Genomic DNA, 27,127 nt, shown 5'->3' on the forward strand with positions numbered 1-27,127 from the left:
TAAAGCCATCACGCAGAGCCCAGCAGTTAGCGGCTGACCCTGCCCATTCTGTTACCAGAGCAGGAACCGTGGCTCTGCCCCAGACCTGCCTGTTCCTCCAACTCCCAAACAGCGCCTGGGCCATCTGCTCTGTGTGGTGGCCCGCCCTTAGGATGGCCGTTCCCTTCTCCTCCTGCCTGGAAACACCCTCTTTGGGCTCCCACACGTGTTTAGGAGCAGGGCGCCTAGGGTCTCATGCCCCTGCCTCAGTTCCCCCTTCCCCGTCCTCACCCCACCCCGTGGCTCCCAGGCTTGGTGGAGGGGGTCCTGTCTCCCCAGGTCTCCCCAGGGTCCCCCATCTCTCTCTGACAGGCTATGTGTTGTGGGGGTGACTGCCTCAGTCATAGAGCTGCATCTGGCCCTCCCTGTGTCCTCCCTGGGGCTCATCCAGCCTCCTGGCCGGGCCCCTACACATCCCAGCTGCTGGTCCTGGGGGAGGGCCAGAGAATGGGGAGTCCTGACTCCCCTTTACCACCTGAGTGGCCCCCACCTCTGAGCAGCCCTGTCTGTCTGCCTCCTCACCCCTGCTGGAAGGCCTTCCTCTCGTCTAACCTCCATCCCCAGGCTTCTGTTAGGCTCCCGGAACCCTGCCTTCCTCTTCCTTCTCCTCCTCTCCCCTCTTCCCCTTCTCTTTTTTTTTTTTATTTTAATTTTATTTATTTATTTTTCCCCCAAAGCCCCAGTAGATAGTTGTACGTCATAGCTGCACATCCTTCTAGTTGCTGTATGTGGGACACGGCCTCAGCATGGCCAGACAAGCCGTGCATCAGTGCGTGCCTGGGATCTGAACCCGGGCCGCCAGCAGTGGAGCACGAGCGCTTAACCGCTAAGCCACGGGGGGCCGGCCTCCCATCTCTTGCTTCCTTCCTTCTCCTCCCTTTTCCCCAACCCACTCCCCCTTCCCCTATCCCCCTCCTCCTCCTTCCCCCTTCCCTCCTCTTCCTGACCTCCCTCTGCTCAAAGTAGCCTTGCCTCATGGACTTTCTCCTTCACCCCTGTCCTTCCGTCCACCTCAGGCCAAGATGAGGAGCCGTTGAGAGTAGCTGCTGCCTCCGGGAGGACCCGGGCGTCCTGGGCAGGCCAGCCAGTGAGTCAGGAGGTGAGTCGGGGTGGGAAGGCCGGAGCCAGGCTGGGTGTGGCAGACTAAGCCCCAACGTTGCAGCTGGGGAGGTGAGACCTGAGGTCCCATCTTCCATTTTGAAAACTGAGTCTGAGAGGCAGAGACGATGGGGCCCAGAGACCTTGCGAAAAGCCTCCCAGGAAGGCTTTGGAGGGATGGGACCGGGCAGGCACCGGCATTGGGAGTGTAGCTGCTTGATTCCCTTTGTACCTGGTGAATTATGGTCTCTCTCATTCCCAGATGATCATGTAATCTTTTAAATTTTGTTTATTTTTTTGAAAATTGTACAAAATTAAAAAGATACAGAGGGTATCGTAAAAGGTAACCCTCCCTCACTTGTCCTCCCATCTGCCAATTCTCTGCAAAGGCGGTTTCTTGTAAACCCACCTGGAAGCATTCTGTGTGTATGTGTGCATGTATGTGTATGTATACTTTTTCTTTACCCCAGATGTTTATGTCATGAAACGCTGTTCTGCACCTTGCTTTTCCACCTAACAGTAAATCTTTAATATCATTTTATATGAACTTCAGAATCTGCCTGTCTAAACAAATTCCAGTGGGTAAGTTTGGTTGGGATTGTGTTACAGCTTACCCCTGAAAGAGCTGATGTCTTTATAATGTTGAGAGCCGGCTTATCCAAGAACATCGAATGTATTTCTGTTTGTGTCTTTCTTTCGGTCCCTCAGAGCCTTTTAAAAAATATTCACATAGTTCAAAATTTAGGTGACAGAAAAAGATGTGGAGAGGAAAGTCTCCCTCCCACCCAGAAGTGCTGGACTTGAGCTTCTGGCTCCTTCCAGGGCCCCGGGAGGGGCCCGGGCAGTGTGTGCGTGTGGTCGTGTGTTTTTGTAAATTTTTACAAAGGTAAGATACTCTTTTTTTTTTTAAATTAAAAAAATGTTTTTATTGCGATGTAATTGATGCATAACATTATATTAGTTTCAGGTGTACAACATAGTGATTCGATATTTGTATATATTGCAAAATGATAAGGAAGATACTCTTGTATTCTTTTTCATAAAGAGGGCCACCACACTGTGTAAGCGTCAGGCCCCGTGAAGTCGGACTCTGCGTCTGCTCCCTCCGGTCCCCTCAGCCTTCAATTTTCCTCCTCAGAGGCAACCAGCCTCACCTTGTCTCGTGTGCATCCTTTCAGAGATGTTTTATGCATTTACCCGTAGACGCATACTGATCTATCCTCTCTTTTTTTTTCACATAAAAGGCAGAATGTTATATATACTATTCGGCACCTTTCGTTACTCACTTAACAACCTATCAATATGTCAGGAGTTTCCTCATTTCTTACGGCTGCTCGTTATTCTCCTGTATGACTACACTGTAATTTAGTTAACCATTCCCCAATTTATGGATGTTCTGGTTATTTCCAATCTGTTGTTGTTATACACAGCGCTAAAGCCATAACCTTTTTTATAGTCGTTTCGGATGTGTGCTGATAGGACTGCAGGAGCCGGGCCCGAGGGTGGCTGGAGGGAAGGGCAGAAGCGCTGGGGTTTTCCCAGCTGTGTGCAGAGGCACTCCTGCTGCAGGCCGGGGAGGGGAATGCCTCACCTCTCACCGCTTAGTGGGGAGGTGAAGTTCCTTTTTGGATGTTTAAGAACCATTTATATTTCCCTTTCTGTGACTTTCTTATGTACTTATGTGTATGTATGTATGTGAGTGAGTGAGTGAGTGAGTGAGGAAGATCAGCCCTGAGCTAACATCCATGCTAATCCTCCTCTTTTTGCTGAGGGAGACCAGCTCTGAGCTAACATCTATTGCCAATCTTCCTCCTTTTTTCTCCCCAAAGCCCCAGTAGATAGTTGTATGTCATAGGTGCACATCCTTCTAGTTGCTGTATGTGGGACGTGGCCTCAGCATGGCCGGAGAAGCGGTGTCAGTGCGCGCCCGGGATCCGAACTCGGGTCGCCAGTAGCGGAGCGCGAGCACTTAACCACTAAGCCACGGGGCCGGCCCTCTGTGACTTTCTTTGTTCATATTCTTTGCCCATTATTCTGTTAGGTTATTGATCTGTTTCTTATTTCTAGGTGCTTTTCAGTTGTTAGGGAAATTCATCCTATGTCGGGGGTGCGAGTGGCAGACATTGCCTAGTTTGTCATGTGTCTCTTGGCTTTCCTTATGGTGTTTTTTATTATACAGGAATGTTTGATTTTTATGTAGTTGAATATTTCCCACTTTTCTTTATCCTTCTGGGTTTGTATCATTTCTAAAAGGCTTTTGCCTCTCTCAGATGATTTTTTAAATCCTTTTGTGGTTTTATTTTTTATAATGCGATCTTTGATTCATCTGTAATTTATCCTTTTGTAAGGTGTGAGGTAGGGTCCAACTTAGTTTGTTTCTAGATTGTTCCACAGCTTTCCCAACAAGTTAATAATCCATCTTTTCTCCACTAGCTTGAGTTACTTTTATTGTATACTAAATTCTTATATATATTTGGGTCTATTTTTGAACTTTCTGGTCTGTTTAATTGATCTGTCTGTTCAAGTGCTGGTAACATGGACTGTTGTAGTTACTGTGGCTTTATATATTTTAATATGTAGTGAGGCTGATTCTCACTCTTTATGCTTCTCTTCCCCACCCCCCCACACCTCCAGAATTTTCCTGGCGCTTCTTGCCTGTTTATTTTTCCACATGAACTTTCAAATCAGTTTGTCTGGCTCCAAAAGAAAATTCTGTGTGTGTATTTAATAGGATTGTGCATATGTATAAATTAACTTAGAATTAATATCTTTATGATGTTGAGCAATGCTGTGTCTTTCCATTTGTCCAGGTCTTCTTTCTGCCCTGCGGTAACTTCAAATTTTTCTTCCTATACCTCTTGCACATTTCTTATTGAGTTTATTCTTGGTGTTTTATATTTTGTGATGCTATTGTGAATGGGGTCTTTCATCCTGGTTGCTACCTGGTTATTGCTTACGAGTACTGACTGCTGTTATTTATTTATTTTTGATTTCTATTATATTAATTTTGAAATCGACTATCTTACTAAATTCTTTTATTGTTGGCAATAGTTTCTCAATGGAGCCTTGTGGATTTTCCAACTAAAAATTCATATTATACATATTCAGATATTCTAATAGATTATCTCTTCCTTCCCAATTTTTATACCTTTTGTTTATTTTTGTTCTCTAGAACTTTCAGAGCAAGGTGAATAATAATAATAATAGTAATAATAATAATAAAAAAGAAATGGATATCCTTGTCTCATTCCTGACTTGAATGGAAGTGGTGCTGGTTTTTAGTTTAAGGAAGTATCAGTCCCTTTCTATTTTAGTAAGATTTTTGTTTAAGTCTGCTGGGTATTGAGTTTTAGTATCTGTGGAGATGATCAAGTGACTTTTCTCTTTTGATCTGTGAATCACTTTCTCTTTGCATCGGCCGTTTAGTGACTCTTGCCAGGCCAGGAGCTCTTGAGAGTGGGGGTGGGACCTGAGTCCCCATTGCCCTGTGCAAGGCTATTTTCAATGAACAAATGAATGAATGGCCTTTTCTATACATCACCCCTTTTCCCCCCTTGGTGGTGGGAGGGGTGACTCACTCACAGGGCCTGGGCCCCAGGGGTTTGTGATGCTGGGCTGACTTACCTCCTGGAGCGTTCCGCTTCCTCCAGGGGCTTGGAGGTGGGGCGAGGCTCAGCTCTTAGACTGGGCCTCTGGGGGGACCAGCAGTGGTATCCCTCAATCCCACCTATACTCACTAAGCCCCTGGGCCTGGCCCTCTGCTGGGAACTGGCACCTCAGAAGGAAATGGGCCCTTGCCTGGGCTGTGCAGAGGGCAGTGGAGGGTGTGTGTGCCAGACACAGCCATTGGCCAGCCTTGCAGCAGTGGCTGAGGCTGTAGATGGGGTTTTGGGGTGCTGCCAACTGGGGGTCCTGGAGGGCTTCCTAGAGGAGATGGGAGCTGAATACTAGGCCACAGCGGTGGGGCGGGGGTGGGGTGAGAGTGTCAGGTTTCAGGCAGAGGGAAAAGCCTGTGTGTTCAGAGACCTGTCAGTATCTGGCCTTACCTGGCACAAGAGGCGCAGGGGAGAAAGTTCAAGAACAGAGCTTAACCCTATGGCATGGGAGAGCCACAGAGGGTTGCTGATTGGGGAACTACACCTGGGTGGTCATGCCTCTGACCTGTGCCCATCTGTCTATTCCAGGTCTGGACAGAGTCCTGCTGGCTGGCCTCTGCTGGCAGGAACCATGGCAGAGGCTGGGGACACAGCGCTGTCGGTGGCCGAGTGGCTGCGGGCTCTGCACCTGGAGCAGTACACCGGGCTCTTCGAGCAGCACGGACTGCTGTGGGCCACCGAGTGCCAAGGCCTCAGCGATGCCCGCCTGGTGGACATGGGCATGCTGCTCCCCGGCCACCGCCGCCGCATCCTGGCTGGCCTGCTCCGTGCCCACACGCCCCCAGCCCCTGCCCCCCGCCCCACCCCGCGGCCCGTGCCCATGAAGCGTCACATCTTCCGCTCACCGCCTGCGCCCGCCACTCCACCAGAGCCACTGCCCACGGCTGGAGGGGATGAGGGGCTACCCCCAGCCCCACCTATCCCGCCCCGGAGGAGCTGCTTTCCGCCTGCCTGCTTCTCTGCCCCCTCCACAGTTGCCCCAGACCCTGTGCTGCCTCCGCTGCCTGCCAAGCGGCATTTCGCAGAGCTGAGCATTCCACCCGTGCCCCCGCGCACTGGGTCCCCCCGCCAGCCAGTGAGGTGAGTGGATGCCGTCCAGGGTGGGAGGAACATGGCAGAGGATCCTAAAGGGTGGAGGGGGCGTTTGTGGCCTTTGGCACTGTGGTAAGAAAGGCATCTCAGTGGAAGGAGCAGCATATGCAAAGCTCAGAGGTGGGAAGTGCGATCTGGGACACTCTGAGCAGACAATGTGGCTGACTCTGGGGTGGTGTGGCTGAGGCTTGTGGATGGTGCTGATGGGCCACGCTGTGAAGGCCAGGTGGGGAGCCAGGAAGGTTTTGAGCACAGTGATGAGATGAAAGCTGAGTACTAAAAGGATGACTTTGGCTGCTGGTGAGGTTGATGGGGGAGGAGGCTGGGAGACCAGTGATGGGGCACAGGGCCAGGTGAGAGGCCCCCACGCAGGCTGTGCCAACACGACTGCAGAGGAGGCAGATTGCAGCGAGAGGCTGGCCCTAGAATGGACAGGACGTGGGGACGGCCTGGGCGTGAGCAGAGGGCACAGGGAGCCGCAGCGGCATCCAGGTTTCCGTCTTGGGTGGATAGTGGTGTCATCACTGGTCTGGGGACCCAGGGACAGAAGTGAGTTTGGGAGGAAGTCTGGAGTTCAGTTTGGGGCCTGGTGAGTGTGAGATACTGCGTGATGGGAGGACATTCTGGAGTCCGTGTGGAGAAAACAGAGAACTTAGGGTGATGAGCCTAGGGTAGAGAGCCCGGGACGGGGAGCCCAGGGTGGGGGCCCCAGGATGGGGGGCCCAGGGTGATGAGCTCACCTCAGGAGAGCAGGAACTGCCCAGGGCCTTGTTCTTGTGTTCCTGTCCTCTCCCTTCACACTGCTCCTGCCAGATGTCACCAAATCCTGGGTACATTTCTCAGGCCACATCCTACTCACCCTTCCTCTGCCTCAGAACTGTTCTCCCCTCCTGGCTCCTGGTACTCATGAGTTACCTCCTACTTCTTGGACGTTCCATTTTAACCACCTTCGCATATGCCCTCCCTCCTGCCGTTTGTGGGGGTGCCTAGCCAGGAGGGAGCATCCCCAGCTGGGGCTGGGTCTGTGTTCAGGGGTGTAGTGGAGATTCATTGCAGTACTGGGACCAAGTCAGCCTAATCTAGGAAGGCTTCTTGGAGGAGGAAGGGAGGTGCAGAGAGAGGTCTCCTGGTCCCTGTTACATGTGTTGCTTAATGACGGATATGTTCTGAGAAATGTGTTGTTAGGGGATTCCACTGTTGTGCGAACATCGTAGAGTGTACTTACAGAAACCCAGATGGTATAGCCTGCTACACACCTCGGCTCTATGGTGCTCATCTTATGGGATCACCGTCGTCTATGCTGTCCGTCATTGACCGTTAATGTGGCACCAGACTGTGTTGTGCGCTGTGCTGGGTGCTTTGCTTACGTAATCTTGTTTGATCCCTGCTCAGGCCTTCTGGGGGATTTGTGCCCTGTTTTCAAGCAGAGAAACTAAGGCTCAGAGAAGGGAGGGGAGCACTGGCTGAATCCAGTCCAAGTACATGCTCAGGGAGCCCCTGTGGGGAGGGTGTGGAGATTTTCCCACCAGAGAGGGGCATTAAGTAAGGGGACCGTGAAGGCCAAGCCAGGGCTGTGGTGTTTTGAGGTTTGATTGGTGGAAGCACAAAAAGGGTTTTGCCATTCCTGATTCACACAACTGGAGGGCGATACTAGGGTCCCCCAGGAGCCTGGCTTGCAGCCTAGATTGGAGTTTCCTGTTGCCACTGCGCCCTCTAGTGGCCATTCTCCTGCATGCAGCAGTAATTTCTATTTCCTTTGACTCCATCATCAGGATGGGGAGAGAGAGAGAGAAAGAGCGCGAGAGAGAGTGTGTGTGTGTGTGTGTGTGTGTGTGTGTCCGGGAGGGGCAGGGTGGAGTGGGTGAACAAGGGCAGGAGACAGGCCCTTGTCCATATGGAGCTCACGAAGGCTGAGGAGGCAAAACCTCCAGTGGGGGAGTTGAGGCCTGGGTTCTAGGAGGCCGTATATCTGGAGCAGGCTCAGCTATCTGTGTGACTCTGATTAAGAGCTGCTCTGGGCCTGTTTCCCCATCAGGTGCCCTCTTTGGCCCTCCTGGTACTAACATCTGGGTTCAGGAGACTTGCTGGGTAGAGCAAGGGTGCTGTCCACACCCCAGGGTACCAGCCCCCACTCTCAGAACCCCAGTCTGAACTTAGCCGCTTAGCCTCTGGGGGAGGCCAGGGTCCCCTGGACAGGAGTCTGCCCTTTGTAGCTGGAGGACCCAAAACTCATTCCATGCTGAGAGAATTTATAGGCAATTATTCCTTATAATTTGGGACTATTCCTTGGGGCAGCGTGTGGTGGAAGGTGAGCTGCCCAGCGTGGCTTCCTGTGTCCGGAGGTCTTTGACATTTGGGAAGCTGGGTGTCTGCAGTCCTGGCGCCCTGGGCTCCCAAGGTGTACGAAGTCTTTAAAGCTCAGTGGTAGAAAAACTCATGGCAGGTGGAGCCTCATCCATGTGTAACAGGTGAAGGCCGGGCAGGTTGGGGGCAGGATGGAGCCTGACTGGCCACCCCGTCCCCTCACAGCCCCTTCCCATGACTCCAGGGTCCATGGTACACGGTGGAAGACTGCTCAGCCTGGCCTGCTCCTGCCCCCCTTGCAGGAGCTTCCTGAAGTTCCTGCCCTTGCTTGCACCCTGTCGTGATGGGGCTCTCACTCTCAATTGCAGGGCCTCTTGCACTAGATCATGCGGTGACTGAGTGAGCATTACTGCTAGGCCCCCGCCATCACCAGGCTCCCCAGCGGAATTTGGGATTCTCTGCTGCGTGTGTGTGTGTGTGCTCTTGAGGTTGTGACTGCATGTGAGGGCACCCCTAGTGTGCGTGTTTGTGCAAGCTGTCAGGGTAGTAGGTGTCTGTATATTCACACGTCTGCACAGGTCCTAAGGGAGGCGATGTGTGATCCTGATATGTACACGCAGGTGGGGATTCATACAGTTTCAGCGGTGATGTGTGTGGTGTGTGTGTGAGCTCACCAGGGCCTGTGTGCACATACATGTGCCCATGTGTCCTGGCCCAGTGGGGACTCCAGCAGTCCATTTGTGAGTGTGAGTGCTGTGGGTGGTGTGAACTGGCATGTGTGTTATTTGTGTGCTATCAGGTATGAGCCAGTGTGTGTACCTGCGTGTGCATGTGCTGACAAGAAGATGAACCCACTAGAGCGTCAGCTCCGTTAGGGCTGAGATCCTTGTCTACCATGGAATCCCCAACATCTGGAACAGCTCCAGGTGCCTGAAAGGCCCTCAGAAAGTGCGTGTTTGAGTGAATAGAGAGCTGCATGAGCTTCCGTGCTGCCCACGCTGACTCAGCACCCAGTGCATGCCCTCAGCGCACATCGGACTGGACATTAGGGTTAAAGGGCCCTGAGCTCACCATCCCCCATCCCTTCCCGTTACCCAACCCGTGCCGCCCCAGATGTCTAGGAAAGGAAGAGGCCTTCAGAGGAGACAGGCAGAAAATCAGCAGGGGTGGGGTCCCCTCCTCCCTCTCCCAGCTGGGTCAGGACTCTCAGAACCAGGCTCACCATTCTGCCTGGCCTGGGAGGACCCCACTTCACCCCTAAATGGTCTGCACCCCACCATTATTTAAGCCTGTAATAGGGAACTTGCTGATGAGTCCAGAGATGCTGAGAAACTTGCTCAGAGTCACGTAGCCCAGCAGAGGGGAAGCCCATGTTCAGACCCTGCCTCCTGGCCTGGGGCCCAGTCTGTTCAGCTCCACGTGTCCTTGATGTGAACCCCTGAGCCAGCATCCCCAAGAGTGGCAAGGTGGTCATTTCTGATCCGAGGTTCCAGGGTCACTCTACAGAGCCCCACCCAGAATGCTCTGGGCCTCAGTTTCCTCCTCTGATACCTGGATACCTGGAGATACCTGGTGAAGAGGGAATATTTGCCCAGTGGGGGCAGCCGCCAGCTGGAGTCAGACTGCAAGGGCCCCCTGCCTGTGCCCTTGACTGCCCTGTAGCCCAGCCAGTCCCTGATCTTCCTGAAGGCTGATCACTTGTTGCTGGGGCAGAACTTGCTCCCTTCAAAGAGCCTCTTTCCCAGCCTCCCTGGGCCTCCCTGTGGGGGTGGGGAGGGGCCAGCCAGGGCCAGGGCTTCCTGGGTATCCACTCTGTAAGGCCCTGCTAGATGGCACTGGGGTGGCTTGTCCCATTCCTGCTTGGGGCGGGGGGGGGGGGGGGGGGGGGGGAGGGGTGCGGCCTGGGAGCGGGGAGGAAGTGTCTGCCCCGGGGGATTCTGGGTGACTTTTCTCTCTTTCTCAGTCAGTGTTTTCAGGAAGTGTGTGTGTTGGCCAGGGCTGCAGGGGGTGGGGGCAGCGGAGAGCAGGAAGCCAGGGGAGACTAGAGCTGGATGCAGAGAGAGAGAGAGAGGCACATACACACACAGACAAACACACTCACTCCCGGACAGATCCACAGATGTTTCTGTGTGTTATACACAGAAACACACGCTCAGACAAGTGATAACAGACACGCAGAGACACGAATCACAGGCGTGCAGAGCCATACGTGGACCCAGACAGTCCTCAGACGCCCCCGGGGAACGGGGGCCAGGCTGTCTGCGAGACCAGCCAGGTGGGCCACAGGCTGCGCGGGCAGCACGCAGCACACTGGAGCACTCGCTGGGCCCGCCTGGCCGGAGCCGCGGGCGTCTGAGGGTGAGGAGGGGCACCCTCGGGCTGGGCTGTCAGGGGGGTGGGCAGGAGGAGGGAGGCTCCTCCTGAGGGCCTGGGAAGACAGGAATCCCTGTCTGTCTGTGTGTCTGTCTGTCACCTCTGGCCGGGTTTTCTGTGGTGCTTTTCTCCTCTCTCCCTTGTTTGCTCTCAGAATTTTCTCTCTCCTTTCACTTTCTCCACATTTTCTGTTTTTCCCCTGCCCCTTCCTTTTTTCCCCTTCTCTCCTTCCTGCCTCTGCCCTGGGCTTTCCAGGTCTCCCTCTCCCGTAAGCCTCGCTCCTGTCCACTGGGACCCACGGTGCCTGTTGCTGGGCCGGACAGACTGCTTCTCTGTGGGGTCTCTGCCCTTCAGGGACCTGGTGCTGATCTCCTCAGTTCTGGCTCCCCGCACCCCACTGAGGATTCCCTCGGGAGGCTTGGGTGTGGATTCTCCCAGTATCAAGTTCAAGGGTGCTGTGGCTCTGGGCAGCTCCTACCTGAACCCCCTTGCCCTCCCCCCGAGTGCAGGGTGATAGGGAAACCTGGGAGGGCTGGCGCTTCGTTGGCATGACGCCATCCCTCCTTCCCGGGCTGGTGTGTGGTGGTGCCTGTGTTGTTGGGGGCTGGGCTGGCCTCGCCCCCCGCCAGTTGTTGTGGATCCCTAATGAACTCAACAACCCTGTACTTGGGTCACGGGGAGCATAAAGATGCCTCTAACCAGGTCCTGTCCGTGCGCCTGGCCCTGGCCTGCGCCCTCGGCTCAGCTGTCTGTAGCGCCCAGCAGACACCTGCACCTTCTCCCCCTGTCAGGCCAGCCCTGGGTTGGGCACCCAGGCTGGGCACTCAGTTCTGACCTCCCTGAGGGCTGAACTTCCTCCCGCTGCTGCCCTCATCGGCCAGCACAGGGCCAGGCCTGGGAAGTGCACAGAGCTGCCATGGGAAACCTGGGCCTTTGCCTCCTCCTGCCCACAACAGCTGGGCTGGCCTGTGGGGAAGCTCAGTGTAGGCCTGGTGTTAGAAGGTGCCATGAAGGACCCCACAGGCTGTGTAAGCTTTGAGGAGGGAACAGTTGGGTGGACTTCCTGGAGGAGGAGGCATGTCTTGAGCACAGTAGAGTTGATGATCTGGGTCATTGTGGGGATTAAATGAAAAACAGCCCCCAGCAGAATGCCTGTCACATAGTGGGTACTTTGCAAGTGGTAGCTGTTGTTCCAGGAAGAAGTGCTAAGAGCTGGATGAGGCCTTGGTTGTGAGGGCGGATGCTGGGTTAATCAGGCACCACTCTATGGAGGGATGGGCAAGCTGCTGACCTTCTCCAGTGATGAGGATGTGGGTGGGAGGGTGGTCATTCAGTCATTCAACACACACTTGCCAGAGCCCCCTCTGTGTTGGATGATGCCATGGCCCAGAGGGGGATTGGCCTGAGGGGGCTCCCAGCATGTGCAAAAGCTGAGAGGTATACCACAGACATCTCATCTAAGCAAGTGAAACCCCAGGAAGGGCTTTCTGGGCTGTGGCCTGGGCAGAAGTATACAGAACAGAAGCAAGGAGGCCTGGAGGGGCTACTTTCAGGTCTCATGACGGAGCAGGAAGGACAGGGGCAGCCATGGAGGAAGCAAGAAGCAGAGGACTGAGGGCCAGGCCCTGCATAGCCAGGGCATGGATGAGGAAGTAGGCAGCTGGGAAAGTTTGCCCCCGTGGGAAGGGGAGGTCGGGGTGGGAGACGGATGTGTCCAGATCACTGGGCCTGACCCCGCCTCTCAGCCCTGCTGGTGAGAGTCCAGGGGCTGGGATTTGGCCGGGTCCCTCCACAGCCTGTGTGATACTTGAGGGGGTAAGTCCTGACTCCAGGACAGGGTGTAGCCTGGGTCCTTGGTCCTCTGAGGTCAGTTCGGTGGAGCAAACATTGACAGACACGACAAACTGAGAGATCAGAAGCGTGGAGGCTGGAAGAGCCCCAGGAGGCCCCAGCCCAGCCCAGGGCATGAGGGGAGGCACAAAGTGGAAGGGGAGGATATGTGATTTGGACCTTTTGAAGGAGGAGTAGGAGGTGGCCAGACAGGGAAGGGTATTCCAGGTGGAAGGGACAGCATATGCAAAGGCCTGGTGGTATGCATTTATGGGATGCAGCTCAGTCAAGGATGGCTGGACTGTGGGTGTGAGATGAGTTCAAGACCAGTCTGAGATATTCCGGCTGCTCCACTCTGTGGCCCCCCTGCCCTTACGGTGAGTTCTAGTTCCTTTGGCCAGAGATTGACGTGGACAGGAAGATGCGAAGGGAGAGCCAGGGGCCACCCTGGAGGAGGAGGCTTTGAAGCAGGTTCCTGGCCCAGCCTGTGGAGCCTGAGCCTCCTTCAGCCAGAGGCATGGTAAGAAAGCCGTGCTGAGGACGTGTGCAGTGGCTCTCCTTACTGAGTTATCGGTCAGCCTGCAAGCAGATCGGAAGGGAAACTGGGCTCAGAGTGAAGTGACCTGCTTTGTGAGGTCACAGACTGGCTAACAGTCGAGCTGGGATTTGAGCCCAAGTCTGCCTGGCTCCAAAGCTCTGGCTCTTAACTGGAGTGACCACACATCTCGTTTAGCCTGCAACAGGCTCTGATTACACCTGTGGCCCTGACACAGTTGTTAATAGTGCCTCTTTAACTCTCAGAAACATTCTGGTTCATGTGGTGGATTATATGGTCACTCTACTCTTGCCCATTCTGCCTCGCGACCCTGCCATGGCCCCCACCTCCTAGGCGGAAGATTGGCGTGTGTATTTGCCCTAATCCAGTACAGCAGACCTTCTTAGGCTGAGGGCCCCGGCTGGGCTGGCTCAGCCCCTGCCCCTGCCCAGGAGTGCCCGGTCTTGCTGTGGGCGTAGAGGGGAGAGCGGATGGGTCCACATGTCACATGGATGGAGGAGGAAGGAGCGGGAGAGCCAGGCGTGGGTGCAGGGGGAGAGCAGCTCTGCGTGGGCGTCTTGGAGGCTGCCTGGAGGACAGGCCCATTGAGCTGTGTTTTGAGGTGCAGATGGGCTTTCCATGGGCTGGGATGGCAGGGAGAGGGCAGTGAGGAGGAAGCAGTATGAGCAGAGGCTTGGAGGTGGGGCTCCTGAGCACACGCTCAGGGTTGGGACCAGTCTTCTGCTCTAGTGGGTCAGGGGAAACATCCCTGTTGGGCCTCAGCTGCAGACTGGAGCTGGGGCCGCTCTTAGGGTGCAGGCGCTGAGTGGCCAGAACTCTGGCAGGGGGGGGACCGTTCTGTGGGCACTGTCCCTTCCCCTGGGGTTTTCCTTCATGACACTACTTCTCCTTTTCTGGGCCTGGCCCTGACTCAGCACGGCCCGGGTCGCCTGTGGTAGGCAGGCAGGGGTCAGCCAGGAGGCTTCCTGGAGGAGGTGGCTGGAATGAGGCCTGGAGGTCTATGAGGGGCCCCTTTGCTCCCACCGTCTTGGCACATAGCCCTTTTCCTGCAAAGGCTCTGCTGGGAGAGGAGCCCTTTGCATCTGTTCCCCGCTCCCTTCTTGCTATGGTCACAGTGGCCATCAGAGCTGTGATCACATTCCCTCTTGGACGGAATGTCCGCTCCAGAGCTGCCTGGATCCTGAGTCAGAGCGGCGGTGTGAGAGGCAGGCCTCAGAGAAGCCCTCAGATCCCGGCTGTGGCCTCGTTCGGCACCGATGGCTGAGCTTGCGGGCTGCGGTGCTGGACTCCCTGGGTGAACATTCCCGCTGAGGGGTCAGGGAGGAGGTTCTTCATGTCTCTCTGCCTCAGTTTCCTCATCTGTAAAGCGGGGGTAACAATGAGCCGCACCTTATAGGTCCCTAGTGATGAGTAAATGAAGGAATCCATGTGAAGCACTGAGAAGATGGCTGGGGATACATACACGCACATAATTAAGAAGAAGTAATTAATCCAGGTCTTCATTTATTTATTAATCCCCGCTGAGCGCTGGGCGTGCACTAGTGAAGAAGGGAGATGTGGTGCTTGCCCCAGGGAGCCCACCTGCTGGGGAGGTGGGCCTCGGGGGGCCAGATCCCTGGCAGGTGATTCGGACGGTGATGGGGGAAGATTGGGGGGCCAGAGGTGGGAAGGCCGATGCTGCGTGGACTCCAAGGATGCTCTGTTGCCACTACCTTCCCCTCAGCACTGGCCCTCAGTGCCAGGGGAGATGGGGGAGCCAGACCCACTCAGCCCTACTTGTCATTAGAGGGGCGGGCCTGTCCGCACCTCCTCTGGGCCTGTCTGACTGGTCCTGGCCCCACAGCTTGGAGTTCTGCTCTCAGCTGATGACAAGCCGGGCCCCCAAGGGCCCCTTCCTCTTGGAGTCTGGGAGGCTTTGCCTGTCAAGAGGTCTCCAAGGCCATTGCACCTGCCCAGCTGGGGGCCCACACCTCAGGTCATGCCCTTGGGCCTGTGGGTAGTCTCTCAGTCTCTTGTCATATTTTACCCTTTCATTTGCTTCTCTTTTAGCCATAAGGGCCAACCTATCAACCTACCCACCCATCCATCCATCCACCTACCCACCTGTCCATCCATCCACCCACTCACCTGTCCATCCATCCACCCGCCCACTGGTCCCTCCCTCCACCCACCCATTTCACAGGCCCTTGTTGCTGACTCAGCCAGGCCCCGCACTGGGCCGTGGAGATGAGTCGAGTCCGATGCTGCCCCTGCCCTAAAAAGACTCAGGGTCACGTAGGGGAGACAGCCTGGTGCAATGCCCACCAGGGCGTCTTCTTAAGTCCACTTAAACATTCGGGCTCCCAGGACTACCATAGGCCCTCGTGGCCTCAGATTCTGTGTGAAGCATATAGGGAGGGAGCAGTTGCCACCAGGGCAGTGGTAGGTCTTCCTCTGCTGTGGGGTCCTCGGAGCAGTCAATGCTACCAGCCACACAGCTGTCCAGGACCCATTCTCTGTGGCCCTCCAGGGGACAGCTTGGGGCAGGGGGACTGAGACTCACAGTGGACAGGTGTGGGAGCCACCCTGGCTTACAGAGGGGCCAATGTGTCTTCTAACAACCCCGCAGGTGTGGTTTCAGGTCCCTGCATGGGATGTGCCAGGCAGAAGCCACCACACTCGGGCTTCTCCACCATGTTGAGAGACCACTCACAGTTTCTCCCAGTCAAGGGGCAGTTCCTCACTCAGGCCACTTTTGGCCACTTTTGCCAAAGGCACTGTGGCCTAGGAACCTGGCTGACATCCACCTTTAGCAAGTGTCTAGGGGAACAGAGTGAGGAAGCCAGCTGAAGGTCAGCTTCTCACCCGGAACGGGAGGCTTCCGTTCATTGTGCCCCACAATGGAGAGGAGGCAGTTAGCGCGCAGGGCGATGTGGGAGTAGCCGCATGTCCTGAGAACACACGGACCGTGGAGTCAGGGCTCAGGTCCTGGTTTAGATGCTAGACAAGACCTGGCCCAAAGGAGGGAGATATTTTTAAAAAGTGTTATTTGGAATAATTTGTCTGAAACTCCCAACAGAAAGGAAATGGGCAGGGACGGGGGGAGCATGAAGGAGGGGTCAGGAAAGACTTCCAGAGAAGGGGCCTTGACTTTGGGGTGACAGGATGCATAGATGTGCTCCAGTCAGAGACCAGGGAGACGGGCGTTCCCGGAGAGGGCAGCAGCAGGAGCCGAGGCCTGGCGCCTGACCACGTCCAGTGCTTCTTGCTCTTGCGGTGGTCGCACACTGTCAGTCTCTGCCAGGACCTGCGGCCGTAGACCAGGCTGAAGACAGCCAGCGGGAAGGGTTGCCCGCCCACCCTGCTGCTCCTCCTTGGCCCCTGCCAGATGCCTGGGGCCAGGCCTCTAGGGCTCAGGCACCTTGTTCCAGCTGGTGGGCCCTGCGCGTCCTGTGTGCTGGCACACGACACCCTTGTCTTGGTGAATCCTCCAACCAGGTCAGCGACGTAGTCCTCACTTTACCGAAGAGGAAACTGAGGCTCAGAGAGGCTAGGTGCTTGCCCCAGGACACACAGGAACTAAGACTGAGGCAAAGTTCAACCCCCCCCTGATGCCAGAGCCCTTCGGGAGACACTCAGCCTGCAGGGAGCAGTGTGGTCTGTGCTGAGACAGAGGGGAGCACCGTGGCTGTGGGAGCCTAGGGGGCCCCGAACCTGGCCTTGGAGTCAGGGAAGGGTTCCTGGGGGGATGGTAGTGGAGATGAGGAGCTGGTGTGCACGAGGAGTGGGGTGGGATCAGATGTTTGTCACAGGAATGCAGGGCCAGGTCATGCAGGCCGAAGAAGGTGCCCGCATCCTTCAAGCTTTGGGGGCCTTGGAGGGTTTAGGGCAACGGAGTGAGGCGAGGAGGGCTGTGTGGAGGAGGGCTCCTGTCTGAGTTTGTGGAATGAATGAGTCTTGCTGCAGCTCAGGTGAGCTGGGGGCTCAGTGGGTTTGGGTCCTGGCTCTGTCGCATGGTGACACTGACCCAGCTCAGTGACTGAGCTGCACTGAGCTAACCCCTTGGTGCCCAACTTTTGATCTGTTCCCAGCCTTCCTGCCAAGGAGGAGGAGTTACTGTCACCACCACTGTCATCCCCCACCCAACCAGAGCCCGAGGAGCCTCCGATCACCTTCCCTTGGGGGCATCCTCAGCCTCCATCTCCACCTCCCAGCCTGCCAGAGATCCCCCCGAAGCCTCTTCGCCTGCCCCCAGAGTTCGGTGAGTGCCGGAGGCAGGCATGGGTTTTGGGCGGGTGGCCTGGGATCGGGGCCCTCAGGAGTCTGCAGGGCTGCAAGGATCGCACTCCCCTTTTTGTTGAGCCCTGCCACTGACCTACTCTGTGGCCCTGGACAGGTGAACCCGTTCTCTCCATCCTCACAATGGAGACAGCACCCACCTCTCTGACCTGCTGACTTTTAGGTGCAGGCACGTGGCAGACTTTGAGTTGCCCGTGATCTAAAGTCGGGGAGTATCTCCCATGGTCGTGAGTGGTTGGCTTTTCCTCAGATTGTCCGCTATTCTTGAGTCTTGATTCTTGTTGCTTTTTTTAGCCTTTTTTGAACAGTCCCCGCCCCTGACCCTGAATCCCGCTGCCCATTTGTACCTCCCTGTGGTGGCCTGGCCTCTTCTTTGGCCAACCCCTGGGACCGTCCTACGAGGCCTGAGACTATAAATAGCACTTCCTGTCCACTGTGACTTTTGTTTGAAAGCCAGGCCCAGGTGGGGGTGGGTGTCTCTCTCAGGACGTGGGTGGCCTTTGTGAAGCCAGGCCCAGGTGCCCAGGAGGGGAGGCCAAGCTCCTTGCTTCTGAGTCGCCCCCATCCTATCTCTCCCCAGATGACTCTGACTACGATGAGTACCCAGAGGAGGGGCCAGGGGCCCCAGCTGGCGTGATGACCAAGAAGGTGGGGCAGGTGGTGGTGAGGGTTTGAGCTGTCTGCCTGTCAGCATGGAGGGCGGGCTGCCCAGCTGCCTTTCAGACCCTGGGACCACCAGATAGAGAAAGGCAGCTGGTTCCCTGGGGAGTTCCCTTCCCTCTTCACTATCTGCCATGCAGGGGTGTCAGGGGTCAGGCACAGTCCCAGAACGCTGGGCCGGTGATCTGGGGCTCTGGTCTGTGGCTCCAGCTCCAGTGGTCAGCTACATCTGGATGGCTGTGTGTGGCCTCTTCCCTCCCTCAGTGTTTTGCGCACATCTGTCTTGGAGTGTCTGCCCCTCTGTCTCTGTTTCACTTTCTGTGTCCCCATGTCACCCTCTCTCTGCGTGTCTTCACTCTCTATCCCTGAGTCTTTTTCTCTGTCCCTTTGTCTTTCTGTCTTTGTCTGTGACCTGGGCCTGTGCCTGCACTGAGTGTCTCTGTCCCTGTGACCCCGTCTCCCTGGGTCCCTGTGCAGTCTGCTGGCAGGGGAGGGGAGCGCGAGGAAACAGAAGTAAAAGTACCGAGTTGTGTGGGTCCGGGATGGAGTGGATGGAGGGGGATGTGGCAGCCCCTGGGTGGGTGTGATCTGGGGCTCAAAGGGAAGCATTTTGACACTGAGTGGCTCTTGGGGGGGCAGGAGGAGCCCCCAGTGAGCCAAGTCCCACGGGCCGTGCGTGTGGCCAGTCTGCTGAGCGAGGGGGAGGATCTGTCCGGGGATGACCAAGGGGGTGAAGATGAGGATGACCACGACTACGAGGGCATCCCCAAGTGAGTGTCCACTCCTCTTTGGCGGTTCTCCCACCCAGCCTCCCTCCTTCTCCAAGGCCAGCCCCCCATGTCCTCAGCCCCCACCCTGCGGCAGCCCCCACCCCGGCCCCTCTCATTCCCTCTCCTCTTCCCCCAGCGGTGGATGGCACACCAGCAGCCTGAGCTCATCCTTGCCCAGCAGCCTCCTGATCCCCGAGCTCCCACCACACCCCATGGACGGGCTGCCTGGGGACCCCACCTCCATCACACCGGTCATCAAGGCCGGCTGGCTGGACAAGAACCCACCACAGGGGTGAGTGAGGCCTGTTGGGTCCTGCCAGTGCTCTGCATGGGGTGGGCGGTGCTTTAGTGTTCTGGTACCATGGATCCAAAAACCAGAGGAGCCAAGGTTATTTGAGCAGGTTTCCTTTCAGGCAGACTGTAACCACCCATCATCATGTGTTTTATGACCCCTAAAATTGGGAAGTCCTTCTTTAAGTCTGATTTTGGTTATTCTTGCTGTAGGTAAAGTCTATCTTCTTCTCAGTGACCATTTGGGATCCTCCCTTGGCCCTGGCTATTCCTCACTTTGTATGGGGCCGCCGGAGAGGGCTGGGGTAATCCTGGAGGACGGAGTAATCCCCAGTCCTTTGCTCTGTTGTCCCTCTGCCTCTGCCTCTCCAGATCTTACATCTATCAGAAGCGATGGGTGAGACTGGATGCTGATTACCTGCGGTACTTTGATAGTAACAAGGTGAGGCTTGTGTTGGTCCCTGGTGTGACCCTTCCTCCAGCCTGGTCCTAGGCTGAACCCCGACACTGGACGCAGGTGGAGCTGGGTCCTCACCCGAGCTCCGGTCTGACTCCTTGCACCGTGTCCTCCTGGCCCTCTGACCAGCCATGGGCTGTGGTCAGGGTCGGCATAGAGGTTATCCCTGACCACCTGTGGGCCGCAGGCCTGCAGCCTTCATTTCACTGAGGCTGAGGGGGTCAGGGAGGGGCTGGGCCTCTGGGGCCCCTCCGCAGCCCCCACAGTACAGCTCCTCTCTCTTCCCCAGGATGCCTACTCTAAGCGCTTTGTCTCTGTGGCCTGCATCTCCCGCGTGGCTGCCATTGGGGACCAGAAGTTTGAAGTGATCACGAACAACCGGACCTTTGCCTTCCGGGCGGAGAGCGATGGTGGGGATTGGGTGGGGAGAAGACTGGCAGTTTGGTCTGATAAGTGGGGGAGGAGAACCAGGGTACGTCTCCCCCCACATCAAACCAGAGAGGAGTCAACCCTGTGTGAGGTGGGGGAGGGCAGGGGGCACCCCCTGACCGGCTCTGTGCTTGAGACACCCACTGAGACCTCTGAACCACACGTTCTCATTTACGGGGAAACAGGCTCGGGTAGGCGAGGTGGCTTGCCTTGTGTAGGTGGCACAGCTGGGATTGGAGCCTGAGCTCATCTAAGTCAGAGAACTCGGAGATGGTCAGAGATAGGCGGGCTTTCTGGCGGAAGTGTTGCCTGAGGAGCCTGGAATGGGGAACCCTCAGCGGGCTCCCTGCCAGGCTGAGCTGGCCTTACTCCTTCCCCTTTGCCTGCAGCGGAGCGGAAGGAGTGGATGCAGGCCCTGCAGCAGGCAGTGGCCGAGCAGCGTGCCCGGGCCCGGCTGTCTAGCGCTTATCCGTTGGGTGTTCAAGGCTCAGAGCAGCCTGACCGCGCTGGCAGCCTGGAGCTACGTGGCTTCAAGAATAAACTGTATGTGGCCGTGGTAGGGGACAAAGTGCAGCTCTACAAGAATCTGGAGGTGTGAAGGGGTCGGCCAGGCTGTGAACCTCTCCCCTGCCCCCTGCCCACCTGGTCCCTCAGCCGGTCCCCTGCCCACCTGGTCTCTCAGCCTGTCCCCTGCCCACCTGGTCTCTCAGCCGTTCCCTTGCCCACCTGGTCCCTCAGCCTATCTCTTGCCCATCCTGGCCCCTCAGCCCCTCCCCTGCCCACCTGGTCCCTCAGCCAGTCTCCTGCCCACCTGGTCTCTCAGCTCCTCCCCTGCCCACCTGGTCCTTCAGCCCCTCCCCTGCCCACCCTGGTTTCTCAGCCAGTCTCCTGCCCACCTGGTCCCTCAGCCTGTCCCCTGCCCACCCGGTCCCTCAGCCCTGCCTCATGCCTGCCTGGTCCCTTCGCCCCTCCCCTGCTCACCTGGTCCCTGAGCCCTGCCCATGTCTACCCTGGTCCTCCCCTGTCTGCCGTTCCCTCAGCCCCTCCCTCTTGCCCACCTGGTCCCTCAGCCCCTCCCCTGCCCACCTGGTCCCTCAGCCTGCCCTTTTTCTTTCCTCTTTCCCCTGACAGAGCCCAGCCCTTTGCCTGCCCCCCTTCCTGCCCTTAGTTCTGACCCCATCTGCTGTCTGGTCCCTGAGTGTTACCCTCCCATCACCGCCCTGGCTCCTGCACTCCCTATGTTTGCTACGTGGCCTCTGAGCTGGATCTGTTTTCCCATGCCCACATTCCTGAGCCTTCCCTTATCTCCTTCCTAGGCACTTTCTAGTCCCTAGGTTCCTACCTCCCCCTCCTCTCTGCCCCCTCCCTGGGCCTTGAGCCCCACCCCCAGGCCTTGCCTCACCCCTTCCCACCTGCCTGCCAGGAGTACCACCTGGGCATCGGCATCACCTTCATCGACATGAGCGTGGGCAACGTGAAGGACGCAGACCGGCGCAGCTTCGACCTCACCACCCCCTACCGCATCTTCAGGTGAGCCTCCCTCCCCTCGCTCACTTGTATCCTCACTCCCTCCTGGTATTTTCCTCTGGCATGTGAAGCTACCTCTTCTTCTGGGATAGATCTCTCCCCTCCCTTCCCAGCCCTGCCCGCCTCTGCTGTCTTTTTCCTTCACTCGGCAGCCTGCTCTGATCCCTCCCCTCTAGGAAATCTCATTTTCACCCCACCTCCCTCTGGCCATCTCCATCCTCCCTTCCTCGCCACACTGCTCCCAGAGTTGTCCATACTGACTCTGCACCGCCCACTCACCCTGCCGTCCCCTCCAGCCTGCCCTGCTCCCTGAAAAGTGCTTGTCTGTCATTAATACTTGCTCGAGATCAGAGGCTGCTATTCCCTCCTTGTCTCGTAGGGTCTATTCTGGGTGCTCCTCCCTGAGCCTCCAAGACTCTACCATCCTGGCTTCCTCTGACCTCAGGCATCCCTCAGCTATCTGTCTCTGTCCTCTGTCCTCTCTCTGGGCAGGCTCTCCCCCTCCCGGGCCTTCAGCTGCCACCTCTGAGGCACTGTGCCGTGCCTGGGTTCAGAGCCTGTGATGAGTCAGCTCGACTACCATGACGGAATACCACAGACAGGGGGCGGGGGCGGTGCTTAAACAACAGAAGTTTATTTTCTCTCAGTTCTGGAGGCTGAAAGTCCAAGGTCAAGGCGCCACTAGGGTTAGTTTCTGGAGAGGCCTCTCTTCCTGGCTTGTAGACGGCCACCTCTTCACGGTGTCCTCACACGGCCTTTCCTCCGGGCAATGTGGAGAGAGAGAGTCTTGTGTCCTTTCCTCTTTATAAAGACACAAACCTCGTCAGAGTAGAGCCCCACTCTTATGACATTATTTAACCTTAATTACCTCCCTAGGCCCTGTCTCCAAATGCAGTCACTTTGGGGGTTAGGGCTTCAGCCTTTGAATTTTAGGGGGACACAATTCAGTCCATAACATCCTGGGTCCACCACTGGGTCACTGTGTGACTTGGGCACATCACTTGGCTTCTCTGTGCCTGTTTTCTCCTCTCTGAGCAGGACACGGCAGTCTTGGTAAAGCTGTTATCTGGCACGGTGCGCAGTGACTGCCTGGTGGACGCTAGCGTTATCATCCCTCCATCCTCATCGCTTTTGCCCTTAGCTCAGATTTCTGTCTCCAGCAGGGTCTTTCTCCTGATCTCTAGACCTCCATGTCTGACAACTTTGTGGACATCTTCCCTCTTCCTCTTCAACTCACTGTTCCCTCCCCGGGTGCCCTGTCTCAACCCCGGGAGACCCCTGCCTCACCCGTTCACCCCTGTGCAAGACTGTCTTGCCTGCCTTGCTCTCTCACCTCCACCTGGTCCCTCCCGTCTGCCTCTCACCATTTTGCTCTTGGCCTGTGGGCCCTCTGGCCTGGTGCCTGCGTCCTCACCCTTCTGCTGCCTGTCTGACTGTCAGAGGGGTCTTTTTTGTTCTTTTTGTTGAAAGCCAAGTTTCTTTTTTCTTTGCTGAGGAAGACTGGCCCTGAGCTAACAGCTGTTGCCAATCTTCCTCTTTTTGCTTGAGGAAGATTAGCCCTGAGCTAACATCCGTGCCATTTTGTATGTGGGTCGCCACCACAGCCTGACTGACGAGTGGTATAGACCAGCGCCTGAGATCAAACCCATCAACCCAGGCTGCCGAAGCAGAGCACGCCCAACTCCAACCGTTATGCCATGGGGCCGGCCTCAGAAAGCCAAGATTTTATTTGTTCATTTCTTGCCTTTGGAGTACTCTTCAATGACATCCTTGTCCTGAGATTCTTTGCCATCATCCTTTCACTATCAACTGCAACCAACCACTTTCCAGAGGCCCATCCGTTTCCCTACTTTCTTGTTGTCATCAGCCTCGATGAGGTTGAGTTGGTGTTCAGCACCAAGAGCCTCCACTAGCCTGGCAGACGTAGGCTCACACAGTTGGATGCGGGCACACAGACATGGGCTGGGTGCTTGGCCAAGGCCTTGGCAGCTTCCTGGGTTCCACGTGCTGGTCCATTACAGCTCCAGCATCAGAGCCTTCTTTGGCCGTGGCAGTGGGTTATGGGTGGAGCTGAACCTGAATGCACACACGACTCAGTGGTGGCAAGGAAAGAGCCAGAGGGGAAGACGTCTCTGTACCCCCACCCTCCTCCCCACTGAAGCCCTCTATTGCTTCTCCATTGTCCTCTGGATGCACTTTGACCTCCTCTGCCTGGCACAGGCTTGTCCCTCTCTGTCTCCCACCTTCTCTGCCAGTCTGCCCATCCTGCCCACAGGTGCTGGAATGCCGTGTGCCATCCTGCCCCTTTGCACATGCTGTTCCTTCTAGAACACCTTTCCACCTCTTTAACTGGCTAAGCCCTTCTCATCTGTCAAGTCTAAGTGCTGGCATCATTTCTTCCCAGCAGCCTTTTCTACTCCCTGGGCGGGGCAGAGCCCCCTCTGGGCTCCAGCCCCCAAGCGTCTCTCAGGTTTGTGGTGTCCTTCCCTTTGTCCAGAGCTCCCTCCCCCCGTGGACCCAGGATGCCTCCCTGTTCTGACTAGGAGCTTTCAATGCCCTGTTCCCCCCAGCTTCATGCTATGCCCCCCTCATGCTGCCCCCAAATCCCTCTGAGCCCTCCCCTCTACTTCTGTGTCCCCAGCTTCTCGGCCGAATCGGAGCTAGAGAAGGAGCACTGGCTGGAGGCCATGCAGGGAGCCATTGCCGAGGCCCTGTCGACCTCGGAAGTGGCCGAGCGCATCTGGGCCGTGGCCCCCAACAGGTTCTGTGCCGACTGCGGGGCTGCGCAGCCTGACTGGGCCTCCATCAACCTCTGTGTCGTCATCTGCAAGCGCTGTGCAGGTGTGTGTGGGGTGGGGCCCCAGGCCAAGACCTGACAGGGCTGCTATGTGGGGATGGCAGGTGGCCTGTCTGGCTGGAGGGGCTGGAGCGAAGATAGTAGTCAGAGGTCATTGTCTTCCTTCCCACCCTTACTCACGTGCAGTCCTTACATTGCAAAGCAGGGATTCGACTTCTCATGTCGTAGGTGGGGACACAGAGGCACAGGGAGGGAAAATGGTTCATTTGGGGTCACCTGGCAAGTAAGTGAGTCTGGATTTGAGCCCAGGCCTGTTGAGGTCCAGTGCCCTGTCACATCAGAAGAGTGGAAGGGGGTGAGGCAGGAGGGCATGGCAGGGGCCAGGCCGGGACAGGGCTTTGCCTGCAGAGGGAGCAGCTGGTGATTCATCTGGAGGGGGATGGGAGGCAGGGTGGGAGGGACGTGGTCAGACTTGTGCATCAGACTCTGGCTGGTGGGTGGAAGCTGAGTTGGAGGGGGTGAAAGGAGAGGCCAGTGAGGAGGCTGCTGCAGGATCTATGAGAGAGAGGAGGAGGAGGAGGCCTGGCCTGGGGAAGCGATGGAGAGCATTCGAGAACGATTTAGGATGTACGGCGTAAAAGTCCCGATGACAGATCAGATGAAGAGGATGAGAAAGAAAGAGGGTGGAGCCCAAGATTCATTCATCTATTCACTCAACATTTATTGAGGGTCTGTGATGTGCCGACACTGTGCTAGGTGCTGGGGATTCAGCCCCCATGGGAGCTGACAATGCCCAGGTGGCAGCTTTGGGCGGTGGGACGTGGGGATCCAGGAGAAGGAACAGTTCTGGGGAAGTTGCTGAGCTCAGTGAAAAACGCTGAAGCCTGTGGGACGGTCAGGGCAAATGTCCAGGAGACTTGGGCTGTGAGGTCTGGGTGCAGGAAAGCGATGGCTCAATGGAGACCAGATTAGGGAGGCGTTCACGGAGGGGTGAGGGTGACTGGAGTGGATGAGGGGCTCCGCAGGAGGTTGCAGAGGGAGGTGGGGCCGAGGCCAGAGCCAGGCAGTGCCGGGCACTCCTAGTGCCCCCAGCCCCTCCCCGCTGCAGGGGTCCTTTGTGGAACCGATAGCTGAGCAAGGCTGCGTTCCTTCCAGCACAAACCCCCTCTCTCCTTTCATTCCAAGAGATTTATTAAGTGCTCGCTTTGTGCCAGGCTTTGTTCTAGGCTCTGAGGCTAGACCCTAATGCCTGTAGTCAAGGGTCCTGCTCTCCTGCAGCTTCCATTCTAGAGGGGAGAGGCAGAAACTACATACACAAACCAATGGAACCACTAGAAGTATCGGGTAATAACAAGGGCTAGGCAGAAATGTGTTTGTCTGGGAAGCCTTCTCTGAGGAGGTGTTGTGTCAGCTGCAACGATCTGAATGACAGGAGGGAACAGCCCTGGGGAGACGGAGGAAGAGAGTCCAGGCAAAAACAACAGTGAGTGCAAAGGCCCTGAGGCAGGAATGAGCAGGGACAGTTAGAAGAGTGTGGCTGTGGGTGGGGCATGGGATGAGATTGGAGGGGAAGCAGGTAGGGAATTTAGATCTAATTCTGGGGAACCACTGGAGGGTCTAATGCAGGGATTTGAAGGGAATTTGCATTTTAAAGAGATCATTCAGGCTGGGATGTGTGGAGAGTGGCCTGCGGGGGACCACTGGTGGCTATAGGGAGCCAGCTGGGGGGCCGCTGCAGGAGCCCAGGTGCCAGTTTCAGGGCTCAGTCCTGTGTTGCGGGGAGGAGGGGTGTGTGGCTGGATTCTGGAGCTGTGCAGGAGGTGGAGCTGCAGGCCTAGCCCCTGGGTCCTGCCTGTGGCCTCTCCCTCTGTCCCTGGATGGGCACTGTAGGGGGGGAGTGAGTGCTCATGTGGGGGAGAGGGCCCCAATGACCCCGAGTCTGGCCCTCTGTCTCCAGGGGAGCACCGTGGCCTGGGCGCTGGCATCTCCAAGGTGCGGAGCCTGAAGATGGACAGGAAGGTGTGGACGGAAACACTCATTGAGGTGGGAGGCCCCTGCTTGCCGCCCACGTTTGGGGTCTGCCCCACTCAGCTGCCGCCTGGGTCTCCCAACCCGGTCTCTCCCATCTCCCCGACCCCAGCACTCTGGAGCTAGAAGAGACCTTTGGGATCATCTGGTGGGTGGGGATTTGGGAAAAGTCGATTTTTGACAAAGTCAGCAAACTGGCCAGTGAGCTAAGCATGTTTTTACAGTGTTAAAGGGTTGTAAAAAAAAAAGAAAGAAAGAAAGAAAGTGTATACAACAGAGACTGTGTGTCCTGCAAAACCTAAAATATTTACTTAATTTCATCTGTACTCACATGTGCCAGTGGGTGTGAGTATGTACGTTTGGGGGCACACTCGTGTGCATATTTGTGCCTGCGTACTTGGGGTTCCCAGGACCCCTGTGTGTGGTAGTTCCATGGGAGAACCTGTAACAGGAGGCTGGCACAGGGCCTTCCTGACAGCCCCAGCCATGCTGCCGCCTCCAGAGCAGTTTGGGTGTCACGTGCCCTGTGAGTTAGGGTTGAATCCCCAGTTTACAGATGAGAACGTTGAGACCCAGGGAGAGAAAATGACTTGGCCGAAGTCACCGAGTGAGTCAGTGGTGGCAGGAACTGTTTCCGCTTTGTTCTCTGCTGTGACCCCGGCACCCACACAGGACCTGACAGAGAGGCCAGGTGGGGAACCCAGGAAATGGCTATGGAACGAATGATCAGCAGAAGGAAAGAATGAATACACTAGGCCCTGGAATACTGGACCGCTGTGCTCCCCCAGAATCCCCCCCCAGCCCCCCGCCGAGCTCAGAGAGGAGTGTCAGGGACTGGAGGTGTTTCTAGAATCCCTGCCCACCCCATTGACTGACAGCGGGGCCCCTCCCACCAAGCTGTGATAACCTTGGGGATGCAGAGTTCCAGATGTGGGACCGGGT

The 27,127-nt window shown here is 56.5% G+C and overlaps 1 protein-coding gene across 9 annotated transcripts in view; it reads left to right on the plus strand.

The window, feature by feature from the left end:
• The window catches only part of ARAP1 (ArfGAP with RhoGAP domain, ankyrin repeat and PH domain 1), a 61,168-nt gene that overhangs the window by 15,672 nt on the left and 18,369 nt on the right, over positions 1 to 27,127 (plus strand). For 6 of the 9 annotated variants that reach the window (XM_058545665.1, XM_058545667.1, XM_058545666.1 and 3 more), the window contains 12 exons: positions 1,056 to 1,138; positions 5,322 to 5,873; positions 17,019 to 17,188; positions 17,807 to 17,874; positions 18,526 to 18,656; positions 18,793 to 18,948; positions 19,320 to 19,389; positions 19,694 to 19,814; positions 20,223 to 20,425; positions 21,257 to 21,363; positions 24,002 to 24,201; positions 26,115 to 26,200. In XM_058545665.1, coding sequence (XP_058401648.1) covers positions 5,365 to 5,873; positions 17,019 to 17,188; positions 17,807 to 17,874; positions 18,526 to 18,656; positions 18,793 to 18,948; positions 19,320 to 19,389; positions 19,694 to 19,814; positions 20,223 to 20,425; positions 21,257 to 21,363; positions 24,002 to 24,201; positions 26,115 to 26,200 — 1,821 coding nt within the window. In that variant the 5' untranslated portion in view covers positions 1,056 to 1,138; positions 5,322 to 5,364. The remainder of the gene's footprint in view (positions 1 to 1,055; positions 1,139 to 5,321; positions 5,874 to 17,018; positions 17,189 to 17,806; positions 17,875 to 18,525; positions 18,657 to 18,792; positions 18,949 to 19,319; positions 19,390 to 19,693; positions 19,815 to 20,222; positions 20,426 to 21,256; positions 21,364 to 24,001; positions 24,202 to 26,114; positions 26,201 to 27,127) is intronic. The other 3 variants (XM_058545669.1, XM_058545671.1, XM_058545673.1) reach the window with 1 other exon arrangement.

Source organism: Diceros bicornis, chromosome 7 (genome assembly GCF_020826845.1).
Source record: "Diceros bicornis minor isolate mBicDic1 chromosome 7, mDicBic1.mat.cur, whole genome shotgun sequence".
Classification (NCBI taxonomy): Eukaryota; Metazoa; Chordata; class Mammalia; order Perissodactyla; family Rhinocerotidae; genus Diceros; species Diceros bicornis.